Raw genomic sequence first — 12,292 nt, 5'->3', positions numbered from 1 at the left:
CCTCAGGACGGAGTCCTGCTCGGAAGGACCGCGTTGCAGGAGGTCAGGAGGAGGGTCAACGAACTCTTTGATTTCATCAAGGACAAAAACAACGTCCACACCAGAATCAAGCAGATGGTGAATGGAGTCAAGGCAGCCATGAATGCCGCAGAGCGCGAAAACAGCTCGCTGGTGGTGACGCGAAATTCGCTGAAGCTCAGAGCTGAAAGAGCCGAAGAAACGCTGAAGGCAAAACTGGAGGAGGAAGCGCTACGGGAGAAAGAACCGAAAACGCCGCCCGGCCCAAGCTCAAAAAGGGACAGGGAAACGCCTGGAGAGGAGGAGGACGCAAAGAAGCAGAAGCAGGGGAATGGAGACAGTCCGGACCCAGCGAAGAAGCCAGAACCAGACCCAGGGAAGGGATGGGAAAAGGTCAAGGAGAAGAAGCGGAAGAAAAAACCCAGGCTACGCAGGGAGCGCAACAAAGGCGAGGCATTGGTAGTCGAAGTGAAGGAAGGCACGTCGTACGCAGACCTCCTCCGGAAAGTACGAACCGATCCGGAACTCAAGGAGCTTGGCGAGAACGTGGTTAAAACCAGACGCACTCAAACCGGAGCGATGCTTTTTGAGCTGAAGAAAGACCCCGCGGTCAAGAGCTCAGCTTTCAAGTCTCTAGTCGAGAAGGCCGTAGGCTATGAGTCGAAGGTAAGGGCGCTATCGCCGGAGACAACGCTCGAGTGCAGAGACCTGGACGAGATCACGACGGAGGAAGAGCTAGAGGATGCGCTGATTGTTCTTCTGGAAGACCGTACGACACCGATGGCAATCCGGTTGAGGAAAGCCTACGGTGGCTCGCAGATTGCGTCGATTCGGCTATCGACGCCTGCGGCGTCCAAGCTCCTGGAAGTAGGCAGGGTCAAAGTAGGATGGTCAGTGTGCTCACTGAAGCCTGTTCCTCGAGTGACCCAGCAGATGACGAGGTGTTTCCGCTGCATGGGCTTCGGCCACCAGGCGAGAAATTGCGATGGTCCCGATCGAACCAACAGTTGCAGAAGGTGTGGTAGAGAAGGCCACATGGCAAGAGACTGCAAAAATAAGCCGAAGTGCGTGCTTTGTAAAGAAGGCGATGGCAATAGCCATGCGACGGGTGGCTTTAATTGCCCGGTGTACAAGAAGCTGGCCTCGGGCAAAAAGTAATGGAGGTGTCCCAGGTGAACCTCAATCACTGCGACACTGCACAGCAACTGCTGTGGCAGTCGACCGCGGAGACGGGGTGTGACGTGGCAATTATTGCAGAACCGTACCGAGTTCCACACGACAACGGAAACTGGGCCGCGGATACAGCAAGAATGGCGGCGATACACGTAATGGGGCGGTACCCCATACAGGAAGTGGTATCGAGGGCGTTTGAAGGGTTCGTGATCGCCAAAGTAAACGGAACCTTCTTCTGTAGCTGCTATGCTCCCCCAAGATGGACCTTGGAGCAGTTTCAGCAGATGCTGGATAGTCTGACCGACGAACTGATCGGACGAAGCCCGATCGTTATCGGAGGTGACTTCAACAAATGCTAGGGGGCATAGCCTAATGGAAGCTCTGGCAAAGCTAGACGTTAGGCTGGCGAATCGCGGAACCAGCAGTACCTTCCGCAAAGACGGTCGTGAGTCCATTATTGACGTTACGTTCTGTAGCCCGCGACTGGCGGCCGACATGAACTGGAGGGTGAGTGAGGACTATACCCATAGCGATCACCAAGCGATCCGGTACAGCATCGGGAGACGAGCCCCTGTACCAGATAGGAGCAGCCGGTCCTACGGAAGGAAATGGAAGCTGCAGTACTTCGACGAGGGTCTCTTCGTGGAAGCGCTCCATTGGCGTGATGGTCGCCAAGACTTGAGTGCCGACGAGCTAACAGCACAACTGGTGACAGCATGCGACACAACCATGCCGCGGAGACTAGAGCCAAGGAACTGTCGTCGTCCAGCTTACTGGTGGAATGAAGAACTCGGTACCCTTCGGGCAAGTTGCCTCAGCGCCAGAAGACGAGTCCAGAGAGCAAGATCCGAAGCAACTAGAGAGGAGTGCAGAGAGGAGTACCGGTCTGCAAAGGCCGCGCTCAAGAAAGCGATCAAATGCAGCAAGACAAACTGCTTCAAGGAGTTATGCCAAGACGCTGATGCAAACCCTTGGGGGAGCGCATATCGTGTCGCGATGGCGAGGATCAGAGGCCCATCGATGGTGGCTGAAACGTGTCCCGACAAGCTGAAGGTCATTGTGGAAGGGCTCTTCCCAAGACATGACCCAACGACATGGCCTCCTACACCGTACAACGACGAAGGGGGTAGCAACGCCGAAGGTCATCTGATCACCAACGAAGAACTTGTGGCAGTAGCGAAGAGATTGAAGGTGAAGAAAGCTCCCGGTCCGGATGGAATCCCGAATTTCGCCCTGAAATCGGCGGTTCAAGCATTCCCGGATAGGTTTCGAACAGTCCTGCAGAAATGCCTGGACGAAGGACACTTCCCCGACCCGTGGAAGGTTCAAAAGCTCGTGTTGCTGCCAAAGCCAGGCAAACCACCGGGGGACCCATCATCGTATAGGCCTATATGTTTGCTGGACACCCTCGGAAAGCTCCTGGAACGGATCATCCTTAACCGGCTGACCAAGTACACGGAGAGCGAGCATGGCTTAGCAGCGAGGCAGTTCGGCTTCCGTAAAGGGAGATCCACGGTGGACGCCATCCGGAAAGTGGTCGAGAAAGCCGACGAAGCGCGGAGGAAAAAACGCAGGGGGAACCGTTGCTGCGCAATAGTCACGATTGACGTCAAGAACGCGTTCAACAGTGCGAGCTGGGCGGCCATAGCAGCAGCACTGCACAAAATGAAGGTGCCTGACTATTTGTGCATGATCTTGAAGAGCTACTTCGAGAACCGCGTGCTGGTCTACGACACTGCCGATGGACAAAAAACCGTTGTTGTTACCGCGGGAGTTCCGCAGGGATCCATTCTGGGTTCAGCACTGTGGAACGGAATGTATGACGGAGTGTTGACACTGGGGCTACCCAACGGCGTAGAGATTGTTGGCTTTGCAGACGACATAGTGCTGACGGTAACCGGCGAAAATGTCGAGGAGGTCGAAGTGCTGGCTATGGAGGCAATCGCAATGATCGAGAACTGGATGCTCGAGGTGAAGCTGCGGATCGCTCACCACAAGACGGAGATGATACTGGTTAGTAACCACAAAAAGGTGCAGCAGGCCCAGATACACGTTGGAGAACACGTCGTGCACTCGAAGAGAGCGCTCAAGTACCTCGGGGTGATGGTAGATGACCGGCTGAACTTCAACAGCCACGTCGATTACGCCTGCGAGAAGGCGGCTAAGGCGATCATGGCACTGTCGAGGATTATGCCGAACAACGCTGGACCCAGGAGCAGTAGGCGCCGCCTCTTGGCAAGTGTCGCGACGTCCATACTTAGGTACGGCGGACCGGTATGGTGGACGGCGCTGGGGACGAAGCGAAATCGAGCGCTGCTCGACAGAACGCAGAGACTGATGGCCATGCGGGTTGCAAGCGCGTACAGGACCATTTCGTCGGAAGCAGTTGGCGTCATAGCCGGAATGATCCCCATCGGCATCACACTGGAGGAGGACACCGTGCGCTACACCCGGAGAGGCACGAGAGGTATCCGGGAAGCTGCGAAAGCCGAATCGCTGGCAAGGTGGCAACGTGAGTGGGACACCACGGAGAAAGGCAGATGGACGCATCGGCTTATCCCGTCCGTATCCACGTGGGTGAGCAGAAGGCATGGAGAGGTCACCTTCCACCTCACACAGTTCCTGTCGGGCCATGGCTGCTTCAGGAAGTACCTGCACAGGTTCGGACATGCAGAGTCTCCTCTCTGTCCGGACTGCGTCGATTGCGAGGAAACACCGGAGCACGTGGTGTTCAGCTGCCCTCGCTTCGAGGCAGCGCGAAGCGAAATGCTGGCCATTATCGGAGCAGACACCAGCCCGGATAATGTGGTGCGAAGAATGTGCAGCGACATCGCCAAGTGGAATGCGGTCGTCGGAGCGGTGACGCAGATCACCTCGGCTCTCCAGCGGAAATGGAGAGACGACCAGAGGAGGAACGACTAGAAGCCTAGTCGAAAACCCACGAGTGTGGCTGTGAAGGAGAGCACGTTATGATGGTCGGCTCTACCAAATCGGTACACGTCTCGATGGTCACAGGAGTTGAGAACCCACGAGTGTGGCTGTGAAGGAGAGCACGTTATGACGGTTGGCTCTACCAAATCGGTACACGTCTCGATGGTCCAAGGAGAGGGCTGCATATGACTAACCGATCAAAAGCAACGCGATTCTTGGGCGCGGTTAAACCCTCGCATGGACTCATATGTATGTAGAACAGGAAATGGTTCTAACACCCGGCATGGATCCTGTAAGTAGACTAGTGCAGAAAATGCAACGCCTCCCCCCGAAGTTATACCGAAAGGTGGTCCCGGGGGGAAAAGGGCACGGCGTTCAAGGACTGGTTTAGTGGGTCGGGAAAACTCTTTTTGTTTTCCCAACCCCACACTACCTGAGAAATGAATTCTCAGGTGTCTGATAGCAGATTCCGACCTTGTAAAAAAAAAAAAAAAAAAAACACACACACACACACACACACACACACACACACACACACACACACACACACACACACACACACACACACACACACACACACACACACACACACGTGAACCGTGGGGACAGGTGAGGGTCCCTGCGGAGCTTAGCTGCCAGCTACCGGGCGGGTTGCAGTAGACGGATAGCTGTCGGCGATGTCTAGGACGTGGCGGAATTGAACAAGGGCTCTGTTTAATTTCTTTGAAAAAAAACCACATGGGTCCGTAAACACCTCTGTCAAGCGATCGAACGCCGCTATAAGTTGTTACATGAGCGTTGCGAATTCTGATACAAGTAGCTTTATTTTGAAATTTTGTGTTCCAAATGGGTAGAATAAGAATAAGCGTGCAAAAGAAGCACAGGAGATCCACAGTCCCGCTTGAATGCTCGATACCAGGAGCAAAATATCTTGCGCTCGATCATCACCGCCTACTTCGATGCTATTTCCGGAAAGAAATAAGAAGAAAGAGATCGCAGGGCGATCGACAGCGAGAGTTAGTTGCCTGCGAGTCCCAAGCAAAGGTGCACGTCCGTGCTGTGAGCACAACAAAGTTCGGCGAGCGACGCGTGTGCATGAGGGCGGCGTCCACTGAGATCGAGAACCACCGACCGCGCACACATCCCGGAACGGTTGCGAAACAGCTTGGCCCGAAATCAAGTCGAGTAAGTGAATGACCTCACCGCCAGGACCGTCATTAAGGAACCTTTCTTCACAGCGCCGCCGCAGAACAAATCCGCAAGCACCGGAGCCGACTGCTGGCACTAGGACCGGAGGTGTAGGGTGTTGTCAGCGGTAAACAATCCGGGCTTACCGACAAGCGAGCAGTAATAACAGTTCGTCTTTCCCTAGAGCGGCTTGATCGGACACGGTAGGAAGAGACCAACGGCGGGTATCAAGCCGATCATCCAGCACGAGTTCACGGAAAACACCAACTAGCGACGACGTCGGCAAAGTAGGACGAACCACGAGCGAACACATCCACCGCAACTGATCGCCAATCGAGTAAGAGACCATAAGTTGAACTCGAACACCGTACTAACGAGATTTCGCATTTAGGAACGGCTCGGCGCCCCAAGGCACGAACGGGAGGACGACAAGCGGGCCCGACAGCTTGAGGACGCACAGAACGGGACGTACGATCAAGCAGGCACGGAGGGCGGTCAGCCTGATCAGCCTGTCGTCGAGTAAGTGAACTCACAGCACGCCGTAATACTGCTCTAACGCCACATTCTTCAACAGCGAGCCAGTCTCAAGAAAGCACCGGCAAGACGAGCACAAACCGAGGGCGCAAACAAGTCCTGATTCTGCCGGTAAGAAAACAAAGAAAATCGCATGGTGACGAATCTCACACCTGTCCATTTCCCAGACGAACGACTTCGAGGTGGCCGAGCAGGCCGAGCGCGAAAGAAAACAAAACAACGCCCCCAAATCAGATCGGGGTAAGTTGGAGCAAAAAACAAACCACAACAAGAGGTCGGTGCTGATGTGTATCTTTCTGCAGGGCGTTTTTGGGACACTTGAGTCATTGGAGTTTCGGCGCTCGGGGTTGGACGTGCGGAAGGCCGGCAGTCCGGAGAGGAGCTTTCGGTTCGCGAGGCACGCGTGGAGACGCGGCAGGAAAGCGTCGGAGATCAGACGCCGGCGCATTGGAGAGGAGGCACGCGCATCGCAACGGCTCGTCGGTCAACAGCCCACCCGCCAGGGTTGCCGTAAGGCGTGTTACGTCACGCGCGCACGATGAGCAGGCAGCGCGTCGAGCTGAGCGAGGACTGTGCAAAGAAGAAGTGATGGGCCCATCGCGTGTGTGAGTAGTGCACTAGTAATAAGAAGATGAATAGAAAGAGGTTGGCGTAGGTTTTAGGCTTTAGAGAGCAAGAGGCAGATCTAGAACGATGAATCGAAGCATGTAATCGCGCGAATAAATTTGGCACTACATTCAGAATTCGCTGTATTTGTTATTTGTGGTTGGCTAGTCGGGACACTGGGCTATTTCGCTACCCGGTGCACCCTAATTATCTACAAAGTGTTTGGCCCAAAACCTCACCAAACCCCGAATCCAAGATGTGACGCGACCCGTGTCGAGGGATGCATGGCTAGGGGGGTTCAACAAATTCCCAGTCGATAACGGAGCCTGTGGGGCACAGGGGCGCACCCCACACGTAATTTGCCCTTACTGCGTCACGGCAGGGCACTGGCGCAGCGGACCGTATTTCCCTAGCGACTCGTGGGATTCAAAATGAAGACAAGTGAAACAAACCAACAAAAGGGTCCCGATGCGCCCCAAGCATCGGAAAACACGGAGGTAGAAGAGGACGCAAACGTCGAAATGGCAGGAGGCGAGTCAAACGGCGGCAACACAGCAAGCGGAGGGGCGAGCGCATTCCGTGGAAGCGGGAAGGTGATGAGATCCCCAGTGTTGAACCAGGCGGCTGCTTCGAGTCAGCAGATAGGAGTAATTGGAGGGGAAACTCCCAAGTCATCCGTACTGAACTTCGCCGGCGGTACCCCTCAGGATGGAGTCCTGCTCGGAAGGACCGCGTTGCAGGAGGTCAGGAGGAGGGTCAACGAACTCTTTGATTTCATCAAGGACAAAAACAACGTCCACACCAGAATCAAACAGATGGTGAATGGAGTCAAGGCAGCCATGATTGCTGCAGAGCGCGAAAACAGTTCGCTGGTGGTGACGAGAACTTCACTGAAGCTGAGAGCTGAAAGAGCCGAAGAAGCGCTGGAGGCAAAACTGGAGGAGGAAGCGCTACGGGAGAAAGAACTGAAAACGCCGCCCGGCCCAAGCACAAAAGGGACAGGGAAACGCCTGGAGAGGAGGAGGACGCAAAGAAGCAGAAGCAAGGGAATGGAGACAGTCTGGACCCAGCGAAGGAGCCAGAACCAGACCCAGGGAAGGAGAAGGAATGGGAGAAGGTCAAGAAAAAGAAGCGGAAGAAAAAAGAGAAGCAGAACGAGGACACCCAAAAACCAAGTTTCGCAGGGAGCGTAACAAAGGCGAGGCTTTGGTGGTCGAGGTGAAGGAAGGTACGTCGTACGCAGACCTCCTCCGGAAAGTACGAACCGATCCGGAACTCAAGGAGCTTGGCGAGAACGTGGTTAAAACCAGGCGCACCCAGACCGGCGCGATGCTTTTTGAGCTGAAAAATGATCCCGCGGTCAAGAGCTCAGCTTTTAAGTCCCTCGTCGAGAAAGCCGTAGGCTACGAGTCGAAGGTGAGGGCGCTATCGCCGGAGACAACGATCGAGTGCAGGAACCTGGACGAGATCACGACGGAGGAAGATCTAGAAGATGCGCTGATCGTTCTTCTGGATGACCGTACGACACCGATGGCAATCCGGTTGAGGAAAGCCTACGGCGGCACGCAAATTGCGTCGATCCGACTATCGACGCCTTCGACGTCTAAGCTGCTGGAAGCCGGTGTAGCGACCCTCAGTTAATCAGAATATAAATTTAGATTTTTAGTTCGATCAACAGGGAAGAATTTATAAGAAGTACATTGGTCTTTACAATCAGACGAAGTGCAACATCTTCAGATGCACTCATTAACACATGTTGACACGAGTCAAGTGTCATATTTCTAGGAGCACGTAGGTTAAGACATAAATAAACACAGTAGGAGGATGGAAGGAAAAGCACAAAGCGAAAACAGAAAGGTCATAAACTGTGCCAGGATCCCTGCTGAGAAATTTCGAGCAGAAAGATTTCAAGATCAACGCGGTGTAGTCAAAACGCACGTGGCTGAGCTACTCCCGTAGAGAAGCGTGGTAAACATATTGCGCATGCGTCTTGACTAAAAACGCTTCGGAGTATAAAAGCCTAAGTTAGATTTAGAATCAGGGTAGTTGACATTAGGAGGGAGTTGAAGTAGAGAGTTGAAGTTAGCAGTTAGCAGAAGAGACCAACGGCGGGTATCAAGCCGATCATCCAGCACGAGTTCGCGGAAAACACCAACTAGCGACGACGTCGGCAAAGTAGGACGAATCACGAGCGAACACATCCACCGCAACTGATCGCCAATCGAGTAAGAGACCATAAGTTGAACTCGAACACCGTACTAACGAGATTTCGCATTTAGGAACGGCTCAGCGCCCCAAGGCACGAACGGGAGGACGACAAGTGGGCCCGACAGCTTGAGGACGCACAGAACGGGACGTACGATCAAGCAAGCACGGAGGGCGGTCAGCCTGATCAGCCTGTCGTCGAGTAAGTGAACTCACAGCACACCGTAATACTGCTCTAACGCCACATTCTTCAACAGCGAGCCGATCTCAAGAAAGCACCGGCAAGACGAGCACAAACCGAGGGCGCAAACAAGTCCTGATTCTGCCGGTAAGAAAACAAAGAAGATCGCATGGTGACGAATCTCACACCTGTCCATTTCCCAGACGAGCGACTTCGAGGTGGCCGAGCAGGCCGAGCGCGAAAGAAAACAAAACAACGCCCCCAAATCAAATCGGGGTAAGTTGGAGCAAAAAACAAACCACAACAAGAGGTAGCGTGCTGATGTGTATCTTTCTGCAGGGCGTTTTTGGGACACTTGAGTCATTGGAGTTTCAGCGCTCGAGGTTGGACGTGCGGAAGGCCGGCAGTCCGGAGAGGAGCTTTCGGTTCGCGAGGCACGCGTGGGGACGCGGCAGGAAAGCGTCGGAGATCAGACGCCGGCGCATTGGAGAGGAGGCACGCGCATCGCAACGGCTCGTCGGTCAACAGCCCACCCGCCAGTGTTGCCGTAAGGCGTGTTACGTCACGCGCGCACGATGAGCAGACAGCGCGTCGAGCTGAGCGAGGACTGTGCAAAGAAGAAGTGATGGGCCCATCGCGTGTGTGAGTAGTGCACTAGTAATAAGAAGATGAATAGAAAGAGGTTGGCGTAGGTTTTAGGCTTTAGAGAGCAAGAGGCAGATCTAGAACGATGAATCGAAGCATGTAATCGCGCGAATAAATTTGGCACTACATTCAGAATTCGCTGTATTTGTTATTTGTGGTTGGCTAGTCGGGACACTAGGCTATTTCGCTACCCGGTGCACCCTAATTATCTACAAAGTGTTTGGCCCAAAACCTCACCAAACCCCGAATCCAAGATGTGACGCGACCCGTGTCGAGGGATGCTTGGCTAGGGGGGTTCAACAAATTCCCAGTCGATAACGGAGCCTGTGGGGCACAGGGGCGCACCCCACACGTAATTTGCCCTTACTGCGTCACGGCAGGGCACTGGCGCAGCGGACCGTATTTCCCTAGCGACTCGTGGGATTCAAAATGAAGACAAGTGAAACAAACCAACAAAAGGGTCCCGATGCGCCCCAAGCATCGGAAAACACGGAGGTAGAAGAGGACGCAAACGTCGAAATGGCAGGAGGCGAGTCAAACGGCGGCAACACAGCAAGCGGAGGGGCGAGCGCATTCCGTGGAAGCGGGAAGGTGATGAGATCCCCAGTGTTGAACCAGGCGGCTGCTTCGAGTCAGCAGATAGGAGTAATTGGAGGGGAAACTCCCAAGTCATCCGTACTGAACTTCGCCGGCGGTACCCCTCAGGATGGAGTCCTGCTCGGAAGGACCGCGTTGCAGGAGGTCAGGAGGAGGGTCAACGAACTCTTTGATTTCATCAAGGACAAAAACAACGTCCACACCAGAATCAAACAGATGGTGAATGGAGTCAAGGCAGCCATGATTGCTGCAGAGCGCGAAAACAGTTCGCTGGTGGTGACGAGAACTTCACTGAAGCTGAGAGCTGAAAGAGCCGAAGAAGCGCTGGAGGCAAAACTGGAGGAGGAAGCGCTACGGGAGAAAGAACTGAAAACGCCGCCCGGCCCAAGCACAAAAGGGACAGGGAAACGCCTGGAGAGGAGGAGGACGCAAAGAAGCAGAAGCAAGGGAATGGAGACAGTCTGGACCCAGCGAAGGAGCCAGAACCAGACCCAGGGAAGGAGAAGGAATGGGAGAAGGTCAAGAAAAAGAAGCGGAAGAAAAAAGAGAAGCAGAACGAGGACACCCAAAAACCAAGTTTCGCAGGGAGCGTAACAAAGGCGAGGCTTTGGTGGTCGAGGTGAAGGAAGGTACGTCGTACGCAGACCTCCTCCGGAAAGTACGAACCGATCCGGAACTCAAGGAGCTTGGCGAGAACGTGGTTAAAACCAGGCGCACCCAGACCGGCGCGATGCTTTTTGAGCTGAAAAATGATCCCGCGGTCAAGAGCTCAGCTTTTAAGTCCCTCGTCGAGAAAGCCGTAGGCTACGAGTCGAAGCTGAGGGCGCTATCGCCGGAGACAACGATCGAGTGCAGGAACCTGGACGAGATCACGACGGAGGAAGATCTAGAAGATGCGCTGATCGTTCTTCTGGATGACCGTACGACACCGATGGCAATCCGGTTGAGGAAAGCCTACGGCGGCACGCAAATTGCGTCGATCCGACTATCGACGCCTTCGACGTCTAAGCTGCTGGAAGCCGGTGTAGCGACCCTCAGTTAATCAGAATATAAATTTAGATTTTTAGTTCGATCAACAGGGAAGAATTTATAAGAAGTACATTGGTCTTTACAATCAGACGAAGTGCAACATCTTCAGATGCACTCATTAACACATGTTGACACGAGTCAAGTGTCATATTTCTAGGAGCACGTAGGTTAAGACATAAATAAACACAGTAGGAGGATGGAAGGAAAAGCACAAAGCGAAAACAGAAAGGTCATAAACTGTGCCAGGATCCCTGCTGAGAAATTTCGAGCAGAAAGATTTCAAGATCAACGCGGTGTAGTCAAAACGCACGTGGCTGAGCTACTCCCGTAGAGAAGCGTGGTAAACATATTGCGCATGCGTCTTGACTAAAAACGCTTCGGAGTATAAAAGCCTATGTTAGATTTAGAATCAGGGTAGTTGACATTAGGAGGGAGTTGAAGTAGAGAGTTGAAGTTAGCAGTTAGCAGAAGAGAGATGCAGTTAGGAGTTGGAGTGGATTATTCGGTGTAAGTGCTGCGATGCACAGATGCAATTCTACCAAAATGCCACGGGGCATATCTTAAAAGCATAATGAAAATGTTAAAATAAGATTAAGAAAAATCTTAGAATATATATTTTGGAGTGAAAATGGTGTCGTTCTGTGCTAAAGGAATAAAAATGAAAGAAATCCCACTGATATTAGAGACTAAGCTTACACATGTGGTGACAGCGTAAAAGTTTCAATTTGAAACAGGAACGTTATTTTCGGACAAGTGAAAAAACCAGTGTCGAACCGGTAGCCAATGCCAATGGAAACTTTCTGTGACGAGTGAAGATGGCAGTTCAAACGCCAGCCATGATGATTGAAAAAATGTGTCAAACCGCCAGCCAAAACCATGGAAAGCAACTGAAGTTTTGTGACCAGTGAAGCTTAAAAATCACGATCATCGAAATATTTTTTATCGAACCGCCAGCCAAAGAAATGGGTACATTTTGTGAAGAATGAAGTTGGCAGGCCAAAGCCATGATTATTGAACAAAAAATTTGTGTTGAAACGCCAGCCACAGAAATGGAGAACATCCCAGCCAAAAAGCCAGCCAAGAGAAATGAGTTCTGGAAACTAATTGTAATGCGAGAACATGACAGTTACGATCATGGAAATATTATGGTAAGTTCAATTAAATTTTATTCTTTTGAGCGAATTA

General features: G+C 52.8%; 1 protein-coding gene across 1 annotated transcript; it reads left to right on the top strand.

The window, feature by feature from the left end:
- Positions 1-5,217: 5,217 nt before the first annotated feature.
- Positions 5,218-7,943, top strand: LOC120428523 (uncharacterized). The gene is made up of 6 exons (XM_052705970.1): positions 5,218-5,307; positions 5,582-5,647; positions 5,702-5,829; positions 5,885-5,955; positions 6,012-6,084; positions 6,147-7,943. The coding sequence occupies exons 1-6, from the start codon at positions 5,218-5,220 to the stop codon at positions 6,451-6,453; spliced, it is 735 nt and encodes a 244-aa protein (XP_052561930.1). The 3' UTR covers positions 6,454-7,943.
- Positions 7,944-12,292: the final 4,349 nt, after the last annotated feature.

This window comes from Culex pipiens, chromosome 1, assembly GCF_016801865.2.
Source record: "Culex pipiens pallens isolate TS chromosome 1, TS_CPP_V2, whole genome shotgun sequence".
In the NCBI taxonomy this organism is placed as follows: Eukaryota; Metazoa; Arthropoda; class Insecta; order Diptera; family Culicidae; genus Culex; species Culex pipiens.
The sequence above is the reverse complement of the archived record's forward strand: the minus strand, read 5'-3'. Positions and strand labels throughout refer to the sequence as shown.

Excerpts from the sequence above, each read along its gene's own strand:
- LOC120428523 (XM_052705970.1), top strand. The coding sequence starts at position 5,218 with ATGAGGGCGGCGTCCACTGAGATCGAGAACCACCGACCGCGCACACAT. Across the intron at positions 5,308-5,581 it reads TTGGCCCGAAATCAAGTCGA|CGACGACGTCGGCAAAGTAG; the intron begins GTAAGTGAATGA and ends AACACCAACTAG. Across the intron at positions 5,956-6,011 it reads AACAAGTCCTGATTCTGCCG|ACGAACGACTTCGAGGTGGC; the intron begins GTAAGAAAACAA and ends TCCATTTCCCAG.